This window comes from Poromitra crassiceps, assembly GCF_964638095.1.
Source record: "Poromitra crassiceps genome assembly, chromosome: 2".
Classification (NCBI taxonomy): Eukaryota; Metazoa; Chordata; class Actinopteri; order Beryciformes; family Melamphaidae; genus Poromitra; species Poromitra crassiceps.
In genome coordinates, this window is record NC_139624.1 from 70,383,691 (window position 1) to 70,409,680 (window position 25,990).

At 42.2% G+C, this 25,990-nt stretch overlaps 2 protein-coding genes across 2 annotated transcripts; one reads left to right on the forward strand and one right to left on the reverse strand.

Annotated features, from left to right (window-relative positions):
- Positions 1-7,184: 7,184 nt before the first annotated feature.
- On the forward strand, positions 7,185-14,438 carry LOC310800307 (tripartite motif-containing protein 55-like; the record flags this gene model as incomplete). Its single annotated transcript, XM_083662887.1, has 8 exons — positions 7,185-7,313; positions 7,669-7,838; positions 10,872-11,055; positions 11,949-12,044; positions 13,128-13,361; positions 13,515-13,537; positions 14,023-14,147; positions 14,263-14,438. The coding sequence occupies 8 exons, from the start codon at positions 7,185-7,187 to the stop codon at positions 14,436-14,438; spliced, it is 1,137 nt and encodes a 378-aa protein (XP_083519013.1).
- A 2,274-nt stretch (positions 14,439-16,712) lies between these two features.
- On the reverse strand, positions 16,713-17,216 carry crhb (corticotropin releasing hormone b; the record flags this gene model as incomplete). Its single annotated transcript, XM_083632071.1, has 1 exon — positions 16,713-17,216. One exon carries the CDS (start codon positions 17,214-17,216, stop codon positions 16,713-16,715), a length of 504 nt encoding a protein of 167 aa, XP_083488197.1.
- Between the last annotated feature and the right edge of the window lie 8,774 nt (positions 17,217-25,990).

The window sequence follows — 25,990 nt, forward strand, 5'->3', positions numbered from 1 at the left end:
CTACAGGGTTTAAGGAGTCTAGTTATAGTATAACTACGGGGTTTAAGGAGTGTAGTTATAGTCTAACTACGGGGTTTAAGGAGTCTAGTTATAGTCTAACTACGGGGTTTAAGGAGTGTAGTTATAGTATAACTACGGAGTTTAAGGAGTCTAGTTATAGTCTAACTACGGGTTTAAGGAGTGTAGTTATAGTATAACTACGGGGTTTAAGGAGTCTAGTTATAGTATAACTACGGGGTTTAAGGAGTGTAGTTATAGTCTAACTACGGGGTTTAAGGAGTGAAAAAATACTTTAACTAGAGGGTAACAAGATCTATACTTATAGTCCAACTACGGGGTCGCCGGCTGTATTACTCCGCTCAGCGAACCTGATGAAGCAACAGCGAAACGCGTTGTTCGCCATATTTATGCAACTTAAATAAAAGAAGTCTATTCTGACAACCTGGTGTGCGCTGGATTTCCTTACTCCTGCTATATATATATATATATATATATATATATATATATATATATATATATATATACACATATATATATACACATACATACATACATACATACATATATATATATACATACATACATACATACATACATACATACATATATATACATACATACATACATACATATATATATATATACATACATACATACATATATATATATATATATATATATATATATACATATATGTGTGTGTGTGTGTGTGCGTGTGTGTATATATACATACATACATACATATATACGTGTGTGTGTGTGTGTGTGTGTGTGTGTGTGTGTGTCTGTGTGTGTGTGTGTGTGTGTGTGTGTGTGTGTGTGTGTGTGTGTGTGTGTGTGTGTATACATAAGATGGGTAGGCTAGCTTACAATTATTTAAATGCATACAGTCACTGGTTGTACAATTTTGTATATTTGTACTGACTTGCAATTATTGCACGGTTGCACAATTAATATGCAATAGAAACAAGATTTAAGCTGCAACTGCACACAAAAAAGTGCTTGAACACCTCATTGTAAAATCATATGTCACATACTGTATTTGTTGTGTTCTTTTCATAGGTGGTGAAGGCTCCTACACCTGTGCTGCTGCTGAGTGGGAACCCCTTCAGTGCCGAATGTGAAATCTCTCTCCACATGGATGGAGTTGACTTTGCAAGGCCAGATGACATCTCAAAAGGAGTTGGTGCCCTACTGGGGATCTACTTCATCTTTGGAGTGAAGTATCCAGAGACTGTGAGAAAGACTCCAATTTTGCACCAGAGGAAGTGTGTGTGTGTTGGGGGGGGGGGGTCATTTGAGAAAGAAGCTACTGGTTGAAAAATTCACTTAAATGGCAAGTCCTGTTTGCCATTTGTTTACACCATGCGCCATCTGCATACTTCTCAGCAAGACCCATGAGAGACCTTTAACAGCTTTGTCCATGTTACTCAGAACAGTGTTCCACTCAAATGAAATAACTGAGCTCTTGTAACAGGTACTGGGTGATTTGGGAGCTAGACATGAATTTAAAATGTGTTCTAAAGTGGTTATTTATGTTTACAGTGTGCAATGTTTGTATATTTTTGCACCTGGTGTAAACTGGTTTTTCAAGTGGTTTTGATGAAAGTATCTCCACTTGCTTTACCCTTCCCTGGAACTGGGATAAGGTTATACAGTAGTGTTGTTATGGTCACCAACAGCTGTGCTTCATTGGTTGACTTAACCCTTTATTTAACCACCCTGGTTACATACAAAAGCTATGCAAAGTGTCACTTTGGAATGTTTTTGTTGACACAATGATTTATTGTATTTTATCCCTGACATAATTGTTAGTGTCTTATCCCTGTGTAATGTGTATTTATTGAGTTTATTACAATTCTAAAAAATAAAACCTTGCTTAAAAGACAGCTGTTGTGTCATCACCATCAATTATATTATTATGATGATTATTAACAATAATAATAATAATAAGAACATTACAGCAGAAATTGTAAAGGTTCTTCAAAAAGCTTCAAAAGGTTCCTCAAGTAACCCCAAGAATGGGTTCTTCGAAGAACCTTTTCTTGAAGGTTCCTCAAAAGCACTATAGGGGTTCCTCCACAGCGACAAGCTGAAGAACCCCTAAAGGTTCCTCCAGGAACTTATAGTTTTAACAGTGAAAATATTTTTTCAATGTAGTTTTTTTAAGTTTTGGTCTGAGTGAAATGTTATATGGTCTCGCCCGATTCTAAATAAGGCTGAACCGGTTGGTTTGACAAAGTAAAACAATTTTTATCAGCATTTTACGAAATGTCTATGGAAAATAAAATGGCGGATGAAAATCTCTGGTACAGTGCTGAAGCAGGAAGTAGGCAGTCACTTTGCCTCTCTATAATATACTGCTCATTTGAAAGTGTTTTCAAAGAGAAATCCAGTCACCAAAGTGGAACTAACATTTGTAATCTATCCCTCTTGTCTGACAGTGCAACACTGGTCTCTCCTCACTACTTATCGGTCACAAGTTCACAACAATAGTGTCTTTGCAAATCTTGGCATATAATCTACTGTGCAGTTTAATGGTCAGTTGTTGTCAGGTTAACCCAGGGCTGCTCTATAATGTAGTGGTCAGGATCTTTCCCATTCCTTCGTCCAGATGAGGACCCAGTTCTTCCTTATCTGTAATGTCAAAAGGACACAAAACAGCATTAAATTCGGCACAGATTATGTCAACTCCTCCCAAGTGGGGCAGCTAAGAAGACATTTCTTAGTTGTAGTAGTTGTTGGCAGTAAAAAAAACACAATATTTAGTGACGTGATTTGCTAGAGATTAGTGTGTTATTTTTAAAATGTTTGGGATCATTAAATCTTAGCCTTGTACAGTAATTTATGTTGATCTATCAAGGGAGATCCACCACAGGATTTGTTAAAAGCCAGTATATGCATAGGGATTGATTTTGAAACTCTGTGTATCTCTGCCTAGATGGAGGTATCCCAATGGTACATCAGCCAATCAATACAAGAGAGAAGACACAGTTCACTGGAGATGAATGCCATACGCCTGGGAATAGAAATTAGCATTCCTGTAGTGGTGACCCCTGCAAGAGTACTTTCTTTCTGAAATTAATTCTAGATACAGGAGAGGCTACTTTCATTCTGTGTAGATTATGTACCGGTAGGCCTAATTTCAGATATCTGTATTTGAGTTGTTGTGTATTTTGGTAGTTTCTTTTTTTTTATAATTATTTTATTTAGAAAAGTCTGAGATCACATATTTACTTCAGTTGGAACTTTTTTGCAGAGTAGAGTAGCCATTCATAATTTTACATTCAATATTACACATTCATACATTTCGCGGTTGTGCTTAGATTTATAATCACAACTTGGTTCCAACAAGCACCTATTTTACCTATTTTATTTTATTCTAATTTATTTTATTTTATTTTATTTTATTTTATTTTATTTTATTTTATTTTATTTTATTTTATTGACTGTTTTTTACATTTAGGGAGATACTGTGTGATACTGTGTTATGCTATGTTGTGTTATGTGGATATTTCATGCCTGAGTGCAAGCAACTGCAACTTGTCCCAATTTCCCCCCGGGGATCATTAAAGTCTTTCTGATTCTGATTCTGATTCTGATTCTTAGAAATCTCTCTTGGGTACTTAAGTTATATTTTTTCACTACTTCTCCCCACATCGTAAGTGATAAATTAATCCATGGGTTGTTGTTATCCAACATGAATCTGATCAGGTCCCTATCACCTATCGTAGCTTGGATGGGAATCTCCCCTGATAATGCACATTCAATTTCCTTCCATCTAGATGAGTAGTCTGGGTTACATAAACATACGAGAGGCCTCACCTGGGCTGCATAGAAATAATCTCGCAAACTAGGAAGAGCCATGCCCCCCTTTCCTTTTGATAGCTGCATAGTTTTGAACTGAATCCTGGGCTTTTTCCCTTGCCAAATATACCTAGATATCCACCTATCCCATTCAACAAATTGCTGTACAGGTACCTCTACAGGTAAGGTTTGAAATAGGTACAGTAGTCGTGGCAGCATATTCATCTTAACCGACGCTACTCTGGAGCTCATGCTCAGGAATGGGATAAGATTCCATCTAGTGATATCAGCTTTAATGTTTAAGTTAAGAGGCCCATAGTTTATGTCAAACAATTTGGGAATATCTTTAGGCAGTAAGATTCCGAGATATTTCATTGATTCTGCACCCCATTTAAGACAGTACTTGTCTTTAATATGACTAGGTGGTTTATAATTAAAAGTAAGTAGTTGAGTATTCTGTCAATTTAATTTATACCCTGAAAAAGAGTATTTTGGTAGTTTCAAAAGAAATTGGGATAGCCTTGTTTGCACTGTCAGTTCACGCATTCCCACACCGGCTGGCGCACGGTAGCAACAGTCCCTGCACTTCTGTCTGTCTTTCGCCTTCTTCTCCATGGTTCCAGCTTTGTTGCATTTTGGTAGTTTCGAAAGAAATTATGCCTTTTTATTTCCCATTAATTTTTATATTTAACCTGAAGAATAAGAAAATTTGCCAAAGTGCAGCACTCAAATTATATTTTAAAAGAGACTCAGAAACAAAATGGCGCCGAGCTAAATTAGCTAGTATGGAGGGGAATTTGCGGAAATGGTAGAGCGCTCGCTTAGCTTGCGAGAGGTAGCGGGATCGATGCCCGCATTCTCCAAAAACTTTCTTTTTCCCGTTCTTTGACCTGCAACATTTTACATCAGGTAACCATCACGATAACGTTAAGCAAAATCAGTTTCAGTTGTCAGAAATGCAGTTATTTATTGCTTTTACGTGAACGTTAGCATTATGCTAAATTGAAAGCCAACTTGCGTTAACTATTAACGTTATCATATTAATGCTAGTGCAAAGGGCGGGCATAATAATGACACTTAATGTTATGCACTCAAGTATGCAGAAGCAAAATATTGTTTACTGCTAATATGATACGAGTTTGAAATGTTTAGCATAACCTTACCTAATATTACCTTTTTCATACAGTTGATGTAGGCTAATTAAGCTAACTACATGTGTAGGGCACCTGCCCATATACAAGCTTCTCAACCTGCTGCTAGCAGTGCTAGCATGCTAATAGCCTCGACGCATGCTAACAACATTTCTTGACAAAATGAACAAGGGTCAACGTCAACATTACTTACATGACTAGAACAAGTAGCCTGACCTGACCTTACCACGTTTCACAAGATATAATAGCTAATATTATAATTTAGAACATGTCCAAAATGTAATTTTTGGCATTTGGCAGTGCGACAAAATAACGTTACAGACTGAACTTTTATTTTTTATTTTATTTTACCTTTATTTTACCAGGCGAGACAATTAAGAACAAAATTCTTATTTACAATGTCGGCCTGCCTCATAAGGGGAAAAGGGAGGAGGGCTAAAAGATCAAAACATGTTAAAAACAAAGCACATAAAACTACAATTAAATCGACAATTAAATGAGATGCAACAAAACAACAATAAGCATTAAACACAGCAGTAAAAAGCACATAACACAACATCAACGCAAGGACAGCAACAATAACACAGAGAGGTATAAAAACAGAAAGTGAGCAGACATGAGCGCAAGGGGGCATAAAAACAAGTAAAGGTGGACAGAGGGGGTGTGTAATGGAAGTGATACAAGTGCTACCCTACAGAGAAGGGAAGCATGTACAAGAATCAGTGAGGGTGTCTGAAATAGTGAGTCTGAAGGCAGAGAGGGAGATGAGTTTGTCCAGTTTGAGGTTTTTTGCAGAGCATTCCAGTCAGAGGGGGCAGCAAACTGGAATGATGCACGGCCAAGGGAAGTGGTGGATTTGGGAATTTTGAGTTGGATGTGGAGTGAGGATCGGGTGTTGTGAGTGACAGGCAGAGGGTGAAGCAGGTGACACAGATAGGGGGGTGATAGGTGGAGGAGGGTTTTATAGATGAGGGTAAGCCAGTGCATGTGACGGCGGGTGTGAAGGGAGGGCCAGTTGACCAGGGAGTAAAGAGTGCAGTGGTGGGTACTGTAGGGGGCGTTAGTGGCGAACCGGATGGTGGAGTGATAAAGTGTGTCGAGCGTGGAGAGTGTACCTTTGCATGCAGACCTATATATTGTGTCACCGTAGTCTAGCATGGGGAGAATGGTCATCTGAATGAGGGTGCGTTTAGCGGATATGGTGAAGGAGTGACGGTTTCTATAGAGAAAGCCAAGTTTGGCCTTAATCTTGGTCTGTAGATTTGAGATGTGGTGTGAGAAAGATAGTGAGCTGTCTAACCAAATTCCCAGGTATTTATACACCGTGAACTCAAAACAAGGCTAGGTCTAGCATAGTGGCCAACACGATAAAGTGTTCACGAGTTGTTGTAGCAGGCAGCGGGCAGCGGCATTGTTAATGTGGAGGGCTCTTGGTGACATTCAGTCCTGATGATGTCATAGACATTGTGATATCATCCATGATGTCATCAGTGACATCATTATTGACCAAACTAATTTTATGACATCACTGATGATGATGTCATTGGCGAGAGAGATGATGTCATAGGCACTGATGATGTCACAATGCTATCAGTGATGTCACTCGAGGAATTTGGTTTGTTTTTGGTTACACTGGGGCAATTGTGACATCACTGATGTCATAGACATTGTGACATCATTGTGATGTCATCAGTGAGTGATGTCATCAGTGATGCGAAGTTGGGCAATTGTGCGCTGCGCATGTCAATAGCGCAGAGATGATGTCATAGGCACTGATGATGTCAAAGGGCATTGTGACATGTCACTCAAAGCGCTGGCCCAAGAACCTAAATTGGTGACCAATGGCCGGGGATGATGGCTGGGCAAGTTTGTGGATTTATGGGATGAGAATGTAAAATTATAGACAACAAATGGCCTCTGCTTCTGCTAGTGTAGTGTAGAGGAGCACACAGAGGCAGCTGTTCAGTCCTGCCCTGCTCAACTGCCCAGGATCAGTTTCAAATATGGGCACACAACCTTTGACGTGACAGCTAGCTTCTAAAAACAGAACGGACTCCAGCTAGATTAGGACTGTAGCGAGAGCAGCAGGCCTACTCCTCGGCCTAGCCCTGGGCCTACAACACATTCCTCGTAGAAGCTGACGCTAAACTAACTTAGCGTTTTGGTAGCGTAGTCTAATTCAGTTTCAGCAGTGTCTTATGCCTTACTGACTGCTTTCATCCCAAAATGAATACCATGGAGAACTTGGAGAAACAGCTGATTTGTCCCATATGCCTGGAGATGTTTACAAAGCCTGTGGTCATCCTTCCCTGCCAGCACAACCTCTGCAGAAAATGTGCCAATGATGTCTTCCAGGTAAGCAAACAAACAAAATGGTATTGATTTGTTTTGAAGTAGCAAATGCAAAGTATCTTAAGAGTAAGAGTCATCTTACTTATGGTAGACTTGTTTTTAGTTTTTAACTAAACCTATCCATTTTAATAGCTGAAGGTCGAATCCATCCATAATCATATTTTTCATAAATACCCTAAACCTTTAATTTATTAATAAATGAAAAGCATACTTCCAATACTTCTTCTACTGCCTCTCATTGTATCCTGAGTAAGACCATTATAAAATCTTGGCAGGCTGAAATGAACCTATTCATTACAACCCGTCCGATCGCACTAAGTCAAGGTTTTGATTTGTGACTGCGTGTGTCTGTTTACAGGCTTCAAACCCGTACCTGCCAACGAGGGGGGGCTCGGTGACGTCTGGCGGCCGCTTCCGATGCCCGTCCTGCAGACACGAGGTGGTGCTGGACAGGCATGGTGTTTACGGACTGCAGAGGAACCTGCTGGTGGAGAACATCATTGACATGTTCAAGCAGGAGTCCAGCAGGTGAGACAGATGCAGAGGTGTGCTCCCTTGCAGTCTCTCGTATTTTCAGTTTTCAACATTACAGTACATCCCTTCTTGCTTGTGAATCCATACAGTCACTTCTGTGGGCTACTAACGGATCTTAGATTAATTTATAACCTTTTGCTTTGCTTGTTGCAGGCAGTGAATGTACAAAACATTATAGGAGACTTACTCCAGCTAAAAGCCATGGAAATGATTTCCCATATTAAATCTATATGAATCGTGAATGCAGAGATGTAGATAAAGGGAAGAAGACACGTTAGAGAAGGATTTGTAGGTTTTGAGACTATTGAGATGTGGATTGTGCAAAAGGGGCTGCAATTCAATATCAGGAAGATGTACAAAAATGACATATTTTGTACATTCAGTGTAATTACAACATAAGCAGATGTACAGTATTGGGCAATTGTAGTCCCCAAAACTAACCAGCTAGCTGTCAGTGTTTTGACCAAGTGCATTCTGTTTTCATCTTTGGCTTCAGGGTTTTTATCCCTCTAAGAATTTGTGAGGCAAAAACAATTTGTAGTTTGCGAGACAAGCAATTTTTGAAGTAATCGACGTCACCACAGTCAAAGCTCTCTTCTGCTTTGATGGCGGCGGATAGAGAAGGGAAGGGAGGAGAGCGACATACATGTACTGTGCATTTATGGATGCATGGCTCCCTGTCTCATCTCCTTTCTAGCGTGTGGCGTGTGAGTCTGTCCGAGAGCGGGATGACAGAAAGTTGATGGTCCTATAATCATACACATAGCACAAAGATGCTTTCTCTAGGAGTTGACTGTGTAACTTGCAGGCTTGTATGACATAAATAGGGACACTTCCCCACAAAAAAACAATTGTGATTTTCTTTTTCTTCTTTTTTTTGCACATGATCTCACTCTCATTTAGTTTGACAGTTATTGAGGGCTCAGTGATGTCATCACAATGATTCAGTGCCTTGTGATGGCATCACTGGTCCACACTTACCTCATGTGCAAAATAAATCAGCATTGTTTTTCGTGTCTCTTAAGATTTACTACACTTCAACTCAAACGCTCAGGATACCTGATAGCCCTGTTAGCCTCATACACTCAAATATAATGGCTGTGTAACAACGAGAAATAGACTCTCGTCTATTTCATTACAGACAATAACCAGAATTCACAATAGAGTCACCCAAACTCAAGATGTACACACTTGTGGTATTTTAAGGATTATTATTTTGGATAGCCATATGGAATGTTTAGTTATGTACTAGTAACTGATATGTTTAGTAACTCTCATGGGCTAAATTGGTCTTGCCAGGCCATGATGATGACCTAAAATACTCAATCATAAACAATATGAATGTATCTCAACCAAAGATAAGACATGTTTCAATATGAATGTATCTAAACCAAAGATAAGACTATACATGTTTCTCTATCAGAAACAATATGAATGTATCTAAACCAAAGATAAGACTATACATGTTTCAATATGAATGTATCTAAACCAAAGATAAGACTATACATGTTTCAATATGAATGTATCTAAACCAAAGATAAGACTATACATGTTTCAATATGAATGTAACTAAACCAAAGATAAGACTATACATGTTTCTCAATCATAAACAATATGAATGTATCTAAACCAAAGATAAGACTATACATGTTTCTCAATCATAAACAATATGAATGTATCTAAACCAAAGATAAGACTATACATGTTTCAATATGAATATATACATGTTTCAATATATATATATACATTCATATTGAAACATGTATAGTCTGACTATACATGTTTCTCTGTCATGTATCTAAACCAAAGATAAGACTATACATGTTTCAATATGAATATATACATGTTTCAATATATATATATACATTCATATTGAAACATGTATAGTCTGACTATACATGTTTCTCTGTCATGCTGACAGTCCATGTACAGGATAACACATATGAAATGTACAAAACATTAAGGACATCCCTCATATTGAGTTGCAGCCCCTTTTGCACAAGCCACATCTCAGTCTCTACTGGGGTTCCCATGGTCCTGGAAAACAGTTCACCAATTTTCCAGTCATGGAAAACCCATGGAGAATGAGAGGAGTAGTAAAATGTCCTGGAAAATATTGTGTTGTCCTGGAATTTTTTTTCAACATTCTCATATCTCACATACTTTAGCTGAGAATGAACAACTATACTAGGCCATCTATCAGAACTCCACAAAACGGATAAGATTGCCATCTGAAAGGGCTAAGTTATGTTCAAGATCATATTAACATTCAAATGGTAGATTATGGAGAAAAGTATTTTGAATAGGCTCCTCTCGGTTATGTTGTGGAAACACTTTGAACGCACCCAAAACTCACGTCACATGGTAGCACATGCAGGTTGGATGATGACATTACAACTTAAGTGGCCGAAACTTGGAATAATGTAAGTTACGTTATCTTTCAAATGTCAATATTAGTCACTACTTTAGGGGTAACTGTGGTCGCTTTTATTAGGTTTACACAAGAACACATTCCATCTTAAAAGTATAATTTCCATCGCAATACATGTGCATCTGCAGGTGTGTTTGCATTATTCTATGATCAATGTGTCATCATTTCATAGATAAATTATAGCCATAGACTGCATGTCTTTTAAATCAGACCTCCGCAGAGAGGAACATAATAGTGTATGGCGCAATGAACCCTGTCTGTCATAGATCATCACTGAAAATGTCCTGGAAAAGTCCTGGGAAATTATCTCTAGAAAAGAGTGGGAACCCTGTCTACATCTCCTTCTATGTAATTCGTATGGGGAAATGAATAAGAAATATGGCTTTTACCTGGATTCTTCTCATCAGTGTACTTCAGGAAAAGAGGAAGTGTCCTGAATATTTTGGACATTCCGTGTACATATTCATTGGGGGGAAAAGGCAATGGATCATAATCATATTACTGAGCTATATCACCTCTGACACATTACAATACACAAAAGTATTCAAATGTATGGCTTGACAGTTGACACTTTGCCCCCCCCTCCGGCCTTTCAGTACCAGCAAGCCAGCAGCACCAGCAAGAAAGGAGGAAACGCCCATGTGTGATGTCCATGAGGGAGAGAAGATCAACATTTACTGTGTGACCCACGCCGTGCCCACATGCTCCATGTGCAAGGTGTTCGGCGCTCACAAAGACTGTGAGGTGGCGCCGCTCACAAGCATCTACCAGACGCAGAAGGTGAGACCTGAAATAGTCGTGAGTGGCACTAATACTGTTGATCATCTGATAGGTGTGAGAGAAGAGGAGAGAGAGGAGAGGTGTGACATTTTCATTCTGGATATTTACATTCAGTCAGACAGATACTTTTCTTCTTCTCCAGGGGGAAATTTGTTTTCGTAGCTCATACACGGAAACATGAAAGAACAGAAGACAGCTAAAGAGTAATGCTGCGTGTGACATTGCGTTCGTTTTGCAGCTTGTAGGTGGAGAACACAGTGGCAGTTCACAGCAGCAACAGATTTGTAGACATGTTGATAGACAAAGACTGGAGAGACAGACATATGGAAGTGGGTGTTTTGTTTTTGTTTGTTTTTTTCATTTGTGTTTGTGGCTGCCATTTTTTGTAAATTGCGTGTGTGTGGCGGGGGGGGGGGTGAAATGTCTAAAAACTATGTAAACTGTCCAAAAAGTACATTTAAAAATCCCAAATCTCAATCTATTCAATCACCAAATCAGTCTGTCACTAAATCAGTCTGAATTTTGGATTGCACTCGAGCTCATGTATTGTCGTTCCAGTCACCCTTTTTAGAGCACTTTATCTTAATCCATGCGTTTCTATAATTAAATTTTTTGTGCTAGTTCCTGGTGATTTTATTGTTTTTATGAGTGCTTTTATGAGTGCGCATAGCTGCATTTTTTAGTCAAAACTATTGGTTGTGGTAACCAACTACATGCTCTTTCATGTCCTGAGTGTCTTGTCTTCACTGTCATATACGTATGTATGTTTCTTTGTATCTTGTCGAGTGTGCTGATTTACCAGAATGAATTCCTGTGTGTCCTTTTGATGCATTTGGCAATAAAGTGTTTCTGATTCTGATTCTGATTCTTGGCTCTTTGTCTTGTACCCCCAGACAGAGCTGAGTGACGGGATAGCCATGATGGTGGGCAACAACGACAGGATGCAAGGCATTATTAGTCAGCTAGAGGAAGCCTGTCGCACCATAGAGGTCAGTGTCCCACTGCTGCAGCGCCTGGCCGGCCATTCACTCACACAGCAAGACTCCCCCTCTACACACACTGACGCACCTGCACTCACCTGCACAATCAAACATACATTATACAAAGTGTCTCTCTTTGCACTCGGTGTTGCCCCGAACGCACCCACTGCACCCACTGACATGTGACATGATGAACAGACAGCTTTCCTGTGGGTCACATGACACAGTCGCAGGAAGCTGGAGTGGCTCCAGTCCTCCCCGCTGCCCTCCCGGCACATATGGCACCACCGGACTGGTGGAAGACAGGCGAACCCGTAGCAGCGTTTGTAGTTCATAGAATTTACATGATCAAAAAACGTCTGTCACCCTGTTCTCATTATTTTGGCTTGTGTTTTGATTGAATATTCTAAACTCTTCGCATTTACATACATTTGTCGCCCACGTGATGATGAGGAATGATTCAAGCGAATTGACTTTCAGATTATTATTATTTTTTCTGCTTTTTCTCCCATATTTCTCCCCAATTGGACTCGCTTGGCCAATTCCCCCCTGCTGTCCCAGTCGTTGCTCCGCCCCCTCTGCCGATCTGGGGAGAGCCATAGACTAGCACATGCTTCCTCCGATACATGTGCCAGCCGCTTCTTTTCACCTGACAGCGAGACGCTTCACCGGCAGGAAGTAGCACGTGGGAGGATCACGCTACCCCCCCCCCCCCCCCCCCCCCCAGTTCCCCTCCGCCCCGACCGACCAGAGGAGGTGCTAGTGCAGGGACCAGGACTCGTACCCCACCGGCTTCTCACTCACAGACCCGGCCGATTGTGTCTGTAGGAACGCCTGACCAAGCCGGAAGTACCTCTGCCGGAAATTTGAACCCAGGGCCAGGTCTCCACTGTGGTAGGCGAGTGCTTTTACCTCTACTACACTACCCAGACGCCTGGACTTTCAGAATATTAACTCTGTCTATTTATGTGACTGTGTGTGTGTGTGTGTGTGTGTGTGCGTGCGTGCGTGCGTGCGTGCGTGCGTGTGTGTGTGTGTGTGTATGTGTCTCTCTGTCTCTCTAACTGTTTGCCTTTGTTCCTGCATGTACAGGAGAATGGTCGGAGGCAGAAGACGCTGGTGTGTGAGAAGTTCGACCAGTTGTATACCATCCTGGAGGAGAAGAAGAGGCAGATGAGCCAGAAGGTGACGTGCGAACAGGAAGAGAAGATGGACTACATCCGGGGCCTGACCAGGAAGTACGGAGACCATCTGGAGCAGAGCTGTAAGATAGTGGAGACGGGGATCCAGACCATGGAGGAGCCGGAGATGGCACTCTTCCTGCAGGTCAGGGTCGATATGAAAGGATCGGATTCGATATTTAACTGTCAGATAAATATGCAAAATGTTTACTATGATCAATGTTTTTGGTTTGGTATTTAAGTACCTAAATACCTCTTCCTTTGTGTTTCTCCGTCTCTCTGTCTGTCTCTCTCATAGAACACAAAGGCGCTCCTCAAAAAGTGAGTACATGTGCTTGTCTTTACCACAAGCACATGATATGTGCATCATCAAATAAAGGGACGATGGAAAATGAGAAACAATATATTAAGGCCAAAATCCACCCTATAACAACACTTACAAAACAGCTATTGGTGATGTACCTTGCTTTTCTTGGTTTTGTTGTTTGGTGTGTATTTTTCTTATTGCCAAGGATGGTTGTGATCTTCCCAGTAGCAACAATGGAGTTTGATAGCAGAAACATGTTCAGCTGTCTAAAACGTTCACAGTAGCGTAATCATCAGTCCCTCCGAATCAAACAGCAGACTCGGCACTTTGCACCGACGTTCATCAATCATACGGGAAGAAATCCATCGTAGAAGAGGACCGGTTTCTCCACCGACAGTTAGCCTCAATGGACCAGAATGCAATGCAGCCACAAAATAGATTGCTTTTTAAGTAAGGGGTACGACACACCTTTTCTGTGAACTGTGCCCTTTGGTGTCAGGATTGCAGAAGCATCAAGCACAGCCCACCTGGACAAAGTTGAGCGCGGCTACGAGAAGATGGACCACTACACCGTCGACTTCAAGAAGGAGGGGACGGCCCTTCGCAGCATCGACTTCATCCAAGGTGAGGGGACAGAGACGGTGATGGTATAGCACCTTTACTGCTTATAAGCTCAGTATCTTGTTCCATTGTTCCTCTTGTGGTCATCTGACTTCTTCCCTTCCCTACCTGTCTACAGATGACGAAGATGAGGACGAAGAGGATGAGGATGGAGAGGCGCGTGCTGAGCAAGGAGAGGGGGGCCAGACTGCTCCAGCAGGTGGTGCTGCTGTCACAGCTGCCTCAGTCCAAGCCGGCATCCCCCCGCAGATGAGCCCCTCCCCTAGTGCAGCCAAGAGCGCTGCCTCAACCTAGCCGCCGGCCGTTGGCCAGACAACACCTGAGCCAGGGACAGGAGAAGTGTTGCTCCTAGGTGTTGATTTCAGGTCAGTTATGGTACTTTCCCCCCCTCCCCGGATCAGAGTACGGTGAGAGGCCGTTAGATATGATGTGCCAATGGGGAAGTTGCAGTTGTTGAGCTGGAGCTGAGGGGAAAGACAGAAGCAGCGATCCCCTCTGCTAGCTCCTTAGCATGCATCTTGTGGTATATTTATTTCTATGACAATCTCTGTATGCTGACTGTTCTTGTTAACATATTTAATTATGAAAATAATTCATTGTCTGATTAAATGTCTGTATTCTTTAGTCAGTGATTCTTCATAGGTTTTTGTCCAATACGTTTTTTTTTATGAAGTTGACTGCTTAAACGACATCATTAGAGAACATCACAGGTTAAGGTCCTTTGTCCTCCCCGTCGTCTTTTTATATGACCGATATCACTTCATGAGCTGGTAGATGAACTAAAGACATGGGGGGAAGAAGAATGAATACCATACTATTTTCTGTACAGGAAACTGGCATTACCGGTATGTGTCATTTCAGTAGTTAATTCACATGACAACTTGTATTACATGTTGTATTTTATGCCATGCAAGTATATTTTCCTATCGTGGACAAAACGAAAGTGGCCATAGTATATTACCTCTATGTGTCATTAAAACTGAATTGTACAAACACCAATTTCTCAGGGCTTGGTTGTTAGCGCACAGTTACAATTAATACAACTGGAACCAGTTTCCAGTTTTCATTTATCTACTACTGTGTGCACCAATCCATTTAAGGCCTCTGGCTGGACTGAAATAACGATGAATGAGATTTTGTGTGCATGTGTGCATGTGTGTGTGTGTGTGTGTGTGTGTGTGTGTGTGTGTGTGTGTGTGTGAAGGGAAAAGGCACATTTGATTTCTTTTCCGCCCCTTATCTCTCTTTCTCACACGCTCTCTCATCTCTCCCTGTCAATGGAAATCCCGCTATAAAAGGCATTAGTGCTCTTTTTGTATGTGGTGCAGCAGGCCGCTTTAAGAAACCACCATGGGAACCATTTCAGGCCCAGAACCTACTGCAGATATCAGCTCACCCGCAATGTACCTTGTGCCGTCAGTCATCTCTCTACTGCTGCCCCGAGTCTCACCTTGCTGCTGTCTGTGACTCTGAGGGGGTCGCGCCCACTATATTGAGTGAGTCCCATCTCATTATTGTATGCCATCATTCAGTGAACTGGCTTCTCTACAGATGGGCTCAATGCAGCACTAAGCCCCAAGTTGCTAAGTGGGCCAAACAGAATAGGATGACTCACACCCACCACAGCGCTCGTTCACTTTACCCTGACACTGCGGGTCAAGGATCAGCACAGCATGCGCGTAGTACACACACACGTGCGCGCGCGCACACACACACACACACACACACACACACACACACACACACACACACACACACGCACACACACCTCTTTTCACACTCATTAGTTATCAGTGGTGCAGTGCCATGACTTGGCTGCAGAATAATGCCATGGCAAAATTATAAGATTTTGTGTATTCAGAAAGACAACCCTTTCTCTCTATAAATCAATAAATGTGTAGGCTAAACTAAAGATACACTGGCCATTTGTCTCTCCAACCAACTATTTTGTGTTTTTCCACCAACCAATATTCAATTGCTCCATGCATTTTGAGATTAAAAATCTTTATGCCAAGCAATTTTTGAAAACATCAGGAAAGTGCATCTTCATCACAATTACAAGCAGGATTCTATTTTTTCACTGATTATTTTCATTCATGTTTTCTGATAATTCATTAACTGTCATTTTTAAGGATATCCACAGAGAAATGTAAACATTGCTTTTCATATTTTATTAAAAAATATAGATATAAGATGTTCTCTGGAACAACAAAAAATGACTGGTTGCTCATAAGTTTATTAACAAACATAAAGACCATAAATACAATGAATCATAATCTAAAACAAAATGGCAATTTCTCAATGCAGTAGCATATCTTAACCAAAAAATATCTCGTTTCAAAGAGAGAGAAGAATGGTGCAATACAGCTCTGACACCAACATTAAAATGGTAAGGTACAATCGGATAATAATGCAAGCCCCACTTATGCTCCATTGTTTGAGGTTAAAGCTATAAATAATAGTGTGATAGAGCAGCACTAATGATACAGAGTATGTTGTGCTGATGGTAAAAAATATCAAAAGAACAGAAAAGGGAGAGGAGATCTTTGGCGGATTGGAAAGAGGTCTTCATTTCCCGAAGAGCTCCATCATTCTTCTGTTACTCTGCGCTTGTTGGGCCATCTGTTCCGCCCGGGACATCTCCATCATCTCCCGGAGCAGGTGGAAGGTCAGGTCCAGGGATATCGGCGGGTCCTCGGACCTCCTTCCTCGCTCCATCGACTCGTCCACATGGTCTCCGAAGCCGCTTATGAGCGCCCTGATGTTCCCAACTTTCCCTTGTAAAAGACGCCGTGTCAGCTGCAGTTGCAAAGCTCTGTTGTAGACTGCAGGCGATCCGCCGGGATACAGTGAAGATGACCGGAAAGAGTTAGAGTCCCCGTTGCCCAGTCGGATGAAATACTCCTCTCCAAGCCGCTCCAGGATGGGACTAAACTGCTGCTGCTGGGAGGTTTGGGACTGGGGAGCTGGGACGCGCAGGGCACCGCCAGGGCTTTCAATAGCCCGACATTCGTTGCGCGGTAAGAAGGCAAGTAGCAGAATCACGGTGGTGCCAAGTAGATTGAGCTTCATGTCAGGATATAATCTAAAGTAGGGGAAAATACCTGGATTAACATCTTGCTATACATTTATTACAGTATAGATTCATCTGAAATGTGCTGCGTAATGCGCAATTTACGCACGTAAAGAGGCATTCATTGGATTAATGTGATGGCTTGGTGACTATAGCCTATAGTGTGCGAGTTTACTTAACATGTATCAATTAGCTATGTGTATTAGGCTACTTATTCCAATAGGCAATATGAAATTGATCATATGGGTTTTTGCGCGTAAAGAGGCATTGGATTCGTGTTATCGTAGCTATGGATAAACTAAGCTAAAGTTAAATTATTTTCCAACCATCTTCATGCTTGTTTCCATTTCTAGACGAGATGAAGTTTGAAATCGCTGTGGAAACACTAGAACAAATCCATTTGTTGCATAAATCCATGGTTTGTCTAAACGTTCGTAAAGGCAAAACGCAACACATGTTTTATCTGATTTATGTGGAGTCAGAATGTGCGTGTAATTTTTGCCAAGAAAAAGTGCAACAAGCCAAATAACGCAGATAAACTCACAATTGGGTAAAATAAAATAAGCTTTTAAAGAGCTGTCTTACCTCCAGTCTTTACAGGAGCTCCCTTGTAGGTTGCCAGGTATTTGGCGAGATGCCGCCCTCCTCTTCTAGTATACCGGTAGGCTACTTCACTTTACTGAGTGGCTGCTGAATGGATTTATATAGCCAAGACCTCACTACAAGTGTCACGCTCCAAGCTCTGTGTGATCGAGTCTGCGCGTTGCTTGCATGGAACGTGAATGAACGCGTCTGAAAAAGTGCTTTAATTGAGGTGAGATGACTCATATGTGTGAACATGTGCGTGTGTGTGCACGCGCGCCCGCGCGTGTTTCTGTCTGTTTTCAAAATAGGCCAATAGGTGCCACCTGATGGCCTTTTTCATGAATTAGCCTAGTATTGTAGAGGCTCTTGAAGTCTAAAAAGAAAATACCGAAGTGGCGAATGACAGTAATGACTTAGGCTACTTTGAAATCGGATTCTTTTTTTCAGCCACAGCTCAATTTTAGAATTTGTGTCCAGAATATCAGGATTAAACGTGTTCATAGGCCACCATGAATAAAATCTATTCCATGTAACAAATTGGTGTAATTGGTTCTCTCCCCGCCCCCTCAGCCCATCTCCCAATTGTAGTGCTACTTGATATAGGCATATAGCCTATATCTAGGGATCTAGCTATATATAGCCTATATCTAGACTACATTATATATTATAGCCTATCGTGTGCGGTAACCTCTTTTTTTCTAAAGTGAAGTCTGATATCAGTCAGCACAGATTGGAAAATGATGTGCATTCTTTTAACTTTTTACAGTTGTAGACTATAGTACATGCTTCTTCCTCCGATACATGTGCACTGCACATTGTGCAGTCACCAGCCCCTTCTTTTCACCTGACAGTGAGGAGTTTCATCGGCAGGACATATAGCGCGTGCGTGCAAGGATCACGCTATTCTCCCCAGTTCCACTCCCCCCGAACATGCGTCCCGACCGACCAGAAGAGGCACTAGTGCAGGGACCATGGGCTCATACCCCCACCGGCTTCCCACCCACAGACACTGCCAATTGTGTCTGCAATGTCTCTGAAGGGGTTAACCCCATGCAGGTTACCTGAATCAGCTTGGCAACCTGGACCAGGGTCACACAAGGCCGGGCTGCCTGCTTTCAACCAGCTCAGTGGCCTTGTGGTCTGAGTGTCCGCCCTGAGACTGGGAGGTCCTGAGTTCAATCCCCGACCCAGTCATACCAAAGACTATAAAAATGGGACCCATTGCCTCCCTGCTTGGCACTCAGCATCGAAGGGTTGGAATTGGGGGGTTAAATCACCATTTGATTCCCAAGCGCGGCGCACGCTGCCGCTCACCGCTCCCCCAGGGGATGTGTCAAATGCGGAGAACAAATTTCACACATTGTGTGACAATCAGTGGGACTTTACCTTACCTTTACCTTCATGGTGATTGCTATTTGTTACAGTATGCTAATATGCTAGGCTAATTGTTATGCATCTCTGCCGAGTTGTGACCCAGGTCCTATAGCTGAATTGTCATGACCAAGGATTGACGTGTTGACTGACTTGGCGTGAATTGACAAGAGAAGAGTGGCACATGGTGGGTCAACATGCACTCACCCTCTTTGTAGTTGTGAACAGAGTGATCCGTACATCTCAAACAATCACCCAAAGGTTCCAAACATAACAACTGAATATTGGTGCGATCTATCCACCTTATTCAGTAGAGACCGTCTGACTTGAGAGACTAACAGGAAGTGTAAATACAATTGGAGGTTCCGATTGTGTTTACACTTCCTGTGACTCATAAACCTAGTCTGACACATAATGTGAGTCAGTTTGACCAGGTGATTCAGACTAGTTTGAGCAGGTAAAACAGCCGGTGTTTTGAACAGGAAGTCGCAATACAATGGGTCAAGTGGGCGGGGCTGCATAAGGTGAATAGGTTGTACCAGAGCCGTAGAAGAGTCGCGACATCTCCATTCACTCCAATCAACCAGTTTTTTACTCTCAAGAGTTCCAGGAAGTAACGTCCTGGATTAAGCGCTGTCAAGTTGCAGCAAAATGGGCAGTTTGTGTTGTACTCTGAAAGTTTTACTTTGAAAGTTTTTTTTTTTTTTTTTTAATCAAATTGTACATTATCAGCTTTATTTTAGCATTCAAAAGTAGCGCGATACCCATGGCTGTTCATTGGCTAATGAGTCACGCATTTTGGTCCTCCGCTGACGCCACTCGCTCTCTAGAGGACACTAGGTTGTACACTAGATTTGAGGTCTGTTGTGAGATAATACACTTCCTCTGTGTGCCTTTGTCACTGCATAGGTGCGCCACACAGTGTTAGTCATGAGTTCAAACTTCTCTTGCTGACCTGTGTTGTATTCATTTCCAAACAGCCCAGCCTGAGAGAGGGGGCACTGTTCACCTGCGTCTCCCTGCTGCACACACATGTACGTCACTGCCTCTGCCACCCTTTGCCTCTGCCACCTCAGCCGGCGCAAAGGCCCAAAGCCAAGCCGCGCTAAGATGGAGAGCTCACTCCAAATGCAGCCAAGCCACTAGAATCCTAAACAGTTTGATGATCAAAAGGTCTCGCTTGTCTTGTCTCTTCCTCCCTCCCTCCCTCCCTCCCTCCCTTCCTATCTCTTCCTCCCTGACTCAGACTACAATGCAAATACAATTAAATAAACAACTTAATTACTGCTAATGTGTGTACAGTCAAACCATACCAATCCCTTTAATAATGACTAAAAAGCAGCACTTTTCACAAGCTCCTACCTACACGTTAGCCCACGTTTTACAGTATGTCCAAATCCTTCTGATTAATCCGCAACAGAAAATCCATTTCCCCCACACAGCCTGACGGCGTTCAGACAGACAGTATAGGCAGTGCTCAACACATACAGTGCACGTCAAGAACAGACAAATCTAAATGCACCTATACGAGGGATCAGCCGAGCAGCATTTTGGTAAACAAACCGCGTCACTGGGTGGCAACGGCAATGGAACCCTCCCATGGAGCGCAAGTGGTGCAAGGCTTGATTGTCTGACTCTAGCCAGCTAACTCTGTTTACATTTTAAAAACTGCGACAGTTCACACAACTTTAACACGACATGCATATATTATACATAAAACTCTTGAGCAAATTCTGCTCTCACTCAGAATGTCAAAATATAAGCGATGTGATGTATAGTTTCTGAGATATTAATGTTTGTTTGGCACAACTCATATTATTGACTGCCGCGGGGTTCCGCATTTCTGGGTGTCAAGTGACGTCACGCTGATTCGTCCTATAGTGGGGTTTGTCTGCAGGAGCACATCCATTGAAAGATGCACGTACTACTGTAGTATTAACTTTAGACCTTTTAATGGACCAGAACTTAATTTGCAGTCATTGTGAAATTGTTTTTCCTCGATAGCCTCTCTTTCTCCCCCTCTTTGCCACTCTTGCTCCATGCTGCTCCAGGGGGAGGTGTCAGATCCCATCATGAAAAGCACATGTTCACTGACACAAATAGAAAACAGCGCCTGATGAGAGTAGTGACAGCTTGTTGGTCCTGATGAGAGTAGTGACAGCTTGTTGGTCCTGATGAGAGTAGTGACAGCTTGTTGGTCCTGATGAGAGTAGTGACAGCTTGTGGTCCTGATGAGAGTAGTGACAGCTTGTTGGTCCTGATGAGAGTAGTGACAGCTTGTTGGTCCTGATGAGAGTAGTGACAGCTTGTGGTCCTGATGAGAGTAGTGACAGCTTGTTGGTCCTGATGAGAGTAGTGACAGCTTGTTGGTCCTGATGAGAGTAGTGACAGCTTGTTGGTCCTGATGAGAGTAGTGACAGCTTGTGGTCCTGATGAGAGTAGTGACAGCTTGTTGGTCCTGATGAGATTAGTGACAGCTTGTTGGTCCTGATGAGAGTAGTGACAGCTTGTTGGTCCTGATGAGAGTAGTGACAGCTTGTGGTCCTGATGAGAGTAGTGACAGCTTGTTGGTCCTGATGAGAGTAGTGACAGCTTGTTGGTCCTGATGAGAGTAGTGACAGCTTGTGGTCCTGATGAGAGTAGTGACAGCTTGTTGGTCCTGATGAGAGTAGTGACAGCTTGTTGGTCCTGATGAGAGTAGTGACAGCTTGTTGGTCCTGATGAGAGTAGTGACAGCTTGTTGGTCCTGATGAGAGTAGTGACAGCTTGTGGTCCTGATGAGAGTAGTGACAGCTTGTTGGTCCTGATGAGAGTAGTGACAGCTTGTTGGTCCTGATGAGAGTAGTGACAGCTTGTTGGTCCTGATGAGAGTAGTGACAGCTTGTTGGTCCTGATGAGAGTAGTGACAGCTTGTTGGTCCTGATGAGAGTAGTGACAGCTTGTGGTCCTGATGAGATTAGTGACAGCTTGTGGTCCTGATGAGATTAGTGACAGTTTGTGGTCCTGATGAGAGGAGTGACAGCTTGTTGGTCCTGATGAGAGTAGTGACAGCTTGTGGTCCTGATGAGAGTAGCGACAGCTTGTTGGTCCTGATGAGAGTAGTGACAGCTTGTTGGTCCTGATGAGAGTAGTGACAGCTTGTGGTCCTGATGAGATTAGTGACAGCTTGTGGTCCTGATGAGATTATTGACAGCTTGTGGTCCTGATGAGATTAGTGACAGCTTGTGGTCCTGATGAGATTAGTGACAGCTTGTGGTCCTGATGAGATTAGTGACAGCTTGTGGTCCTGATGAGAGGAGTGACAGCTTGTTGGTCCTGATGAGAGGAGTGACAGCTTGTGGTCAACTCATGTCACCTCATTTTCAAATCACTGTCCCCAAAACGATCACTGGAAGAGAAATCCCTCTCCTGTGACGCAACACCGGAAAGGCTTGGGGGCTTAAGTTATTATTACTGTATCCCTTTGTGTCCTCAATTAGAGTATGAGTTTCTGAGATGATTAGAAGAGATGGCGTTTGAATGATTCCTGTGGGGGAATTGGGCATTTGCCACTTTTTATACGACCTTTGACCCTGACTTCTCTCTGCATGGGGACAATACTAAAATCATTAAGATGAGATTCATGGTGTTTCAATGAACTGAGCTCATCAAAGGGGTGAAATGGATTCTTCACAGCACCGCTGCAAACAGTGCTGCTGGTGAGAATGCGTGGCAAGGAACCGTTTGCAAACAAATTCCCCATGGCAACAGATTCTGGTTAATTGATGATGTAATTGGGATGTGCTACAATGAGGGACAAGCGCTTCTCTGCAAACTGTCACCTTCTGAATCATTGGACAGCGTTCGTTCCCCCCAGTGTATTGAGCTGTGCCGTGTTTTCCTAATACTGCCGGCCCGAGGAACTCATCTTAATAACTGAGGTCCTGCTGGCCTTATAAATGAGTGTTAACAGGTGTTGTGGTGCTGAACGCGCCCCGCTCAGACTGCGGCCTGACCTCAGTAGCTCAGGTGTGGTTTGGAGTCCAGTGATATGACCTGTTTTAAGCCTCTCTAATAGGAGTCAGATCAGGTTATGTCCCTCCATCTTAACAAACAAGAAGCAGAGCAAAAATGAACACAATGTAGCCTATATTTAATTACTGCTGTTGATGCACAACCAGCCCAGTTAATTGATACATGAGAAATATTGTTCAATTATGGCAGCTGAAGGCTAAACAGACAGATTCATTATGTAGAATGAAAGCTGTTAGCCAATATCGCCTCTGGTTTACATGATGTTAAAGTATTCTTAGGTACAGTTGTGGTGCTTTTAAAGGGAGCTATTTTGAATTTATGTTATTTTTTAAGTTTGTTGAGCAATTCATCTGGAATTCTTCAAATGTATTTATCAGCTAAACGAGATCAGAATGAATGAATGATTTGGGGGGCACGGTGGCGCAGTGGTAGCGCTGTCGCCTCACAGCTAGAAGGTCCTGGGTTCAATTCCCACCTGGGACGCTGTGAGCGCTGAAGGAGTGCGTGCCCGTCCGCATGTCCTCGAGTGCCCACTGCCCGGGTGGGGTCGTCAAAAGGGCCTTTCTGTGTGGAGTTTGCATGTTCTCTCCATGCACCCTGGGGGGGTTCCTTCATATAGGAACCCCTCACCAAAACATGCAATATCCTGGTCGCTGAAGTGGTGCCTCCTCTGGTCATTCGCCTGTTCAGAGGGAGGGGAACTCGTTGGAATAGCGTGATCCTCCCACGTGCTATGTTGTCCTACCGGTGAAGCTTCCCCTGTCAGGTGAAAAGAAGCGGCTGTCTACTGCCCATGTCTCGGAAGAAGCATGGAGCCAGTTTCGGCTCTCCCCAGATCGGCAGAGGGTGGAGCAGCAACCAGCATAAATACATTAAAATTAGCACTAATGGGGGATAAAAATGGGATAAAAAATCGGGGGGGAAATATCTAAAAAATAATAATAATGATAATAATGAATGATTTTATTTGACATAATAAAATACAATACACACAAGCATACAGTATTTACATGTGAGGCAATTGTTTAATCAATCACCCCTGCAAGGCAAGGCCATATATCACATGTCAAACTCAAGGCCCGGCGGCCAGATCCGGCCCGGCACCCCATTTTATGTGGCCCGCGAGAGCTAGCAAAGAATACAATTCTTCGCAATATGGTTTAAAATAGCTATTGTTAAATGGAATAATAGTTGTTGGCTACTAGTTGTCTGTTTGCCATTGTTTTCCCTATAACTCTGCTTTCAGAGCTAGTTATTAAGTATTAAGTTATTACTAAAAAAACAATAATAACCGAATCAGAGGCGATTATGAAATATTATAACACGTAGGCTAGATACATTTATATTGTGTTACATTTACAACCGGCCCTTTGAGGGCAACCATAATGCTGATGTGGCCCGGGGTGAAATTGAGTTTGACACCCCTGCAATTATATAAATCTAGTGTGTGCACCACTGAAGGTGTTAAATCAGAGGCTTCTGTAATGCTTGTTCACATAGTGGACGTCACTCTCTCTTCACACAGGCGACGTGGAGGGAAGCTGCTACTGTATGTGACACAAACCTATACTTTCATTTTCTCTACTGATAGGGAAAATCTACATCACATTAGCCACTATTTGGACAATCAGTAGTTCATATATTCATATACACTTTCATTTAAGTTACACATAGGCTAATTATTATTAGAGTTATTGTTACAGACAGCAGACGCCATATTCCCATCTCACACGTAACCCTGTCGTGGTGCTCTTTGCAGAAGAAGAATGATAGGTTGTCTACACAGAAAGCCTGTCAATATGGCAACGTCATGTCTGCAGAATGCCTTCAAAATATGCCGCAGGGCTGATGTAACCTTGGTGTGGGTCCTATAAATGTATGTGACTTTCTGTTCATTGTATGTAAACCTGTGTATCCATTCGTGGGTGTACAAGAGTGCATCTCTTGACCAAGATATCTGTTAATACATCATTTAAGATAACCTCTGACTCCTGGCTCCATCTTTTGATCTCAAGTGATTTCCTTCAAGTGGTTCACTTTCGACCTTTTGGCTGTTAATTTCCATTCTACAACATCTACTATTTCTTCTCATTCAAGGGCTGATTTTCTTGAACATCCTTATTCTATTGGACAAAGCATGGTATATGGGGGAAATATAGAATGTGAATGCTTCTCCCCATCACAGCATATATTTGATCCCAAATCAGTCAACAAAATTGCTTTGTCTTTTTGGTTAATAAGGTTCTTTTATACATATTTTCTCGTAATATTTTGCTGTAAAACAGGGGAGTCAGTGATAGGGCGGGTTACTGCTGCTGTTCACATCTGGATCTGCAACGTTTCACAAGACAAAAACAATTGGCTTTGGATGTTCCACTTTTTACTGGTGTGTAAATGTTTTGTTAACCCCTTCAGCACCGAGAGAGGGTGTCTCTCACGCTATTTAGTCATTTCAGAATTAAATGTTCTCAGCTTTCATTTAGCGGCTAAATTCAGTTTATTATAAACTGAATATTGCTGCTCCAACGTGTACTGAAGATCTTTGGCATGCTTGCAACTATAGGGGAGTGGGGACCAGTTTCACTATTTTACACTCTCTAATCAAACACTATACTTATTTTGTTTCCAAAATAATAGATACAGATTTTAGAGTTCAGCACTGTCAGTTTTTGCGCCTGATGTTAAAATGTTAAAAGAGATATTTTATTTCAATGATATAGCCTATTATGAATAATTTATTACACAACTGCATGAGGAGGTGAATGTCTGCTCTTAGCCTGTGTAGATTTCACTGACTCATAAT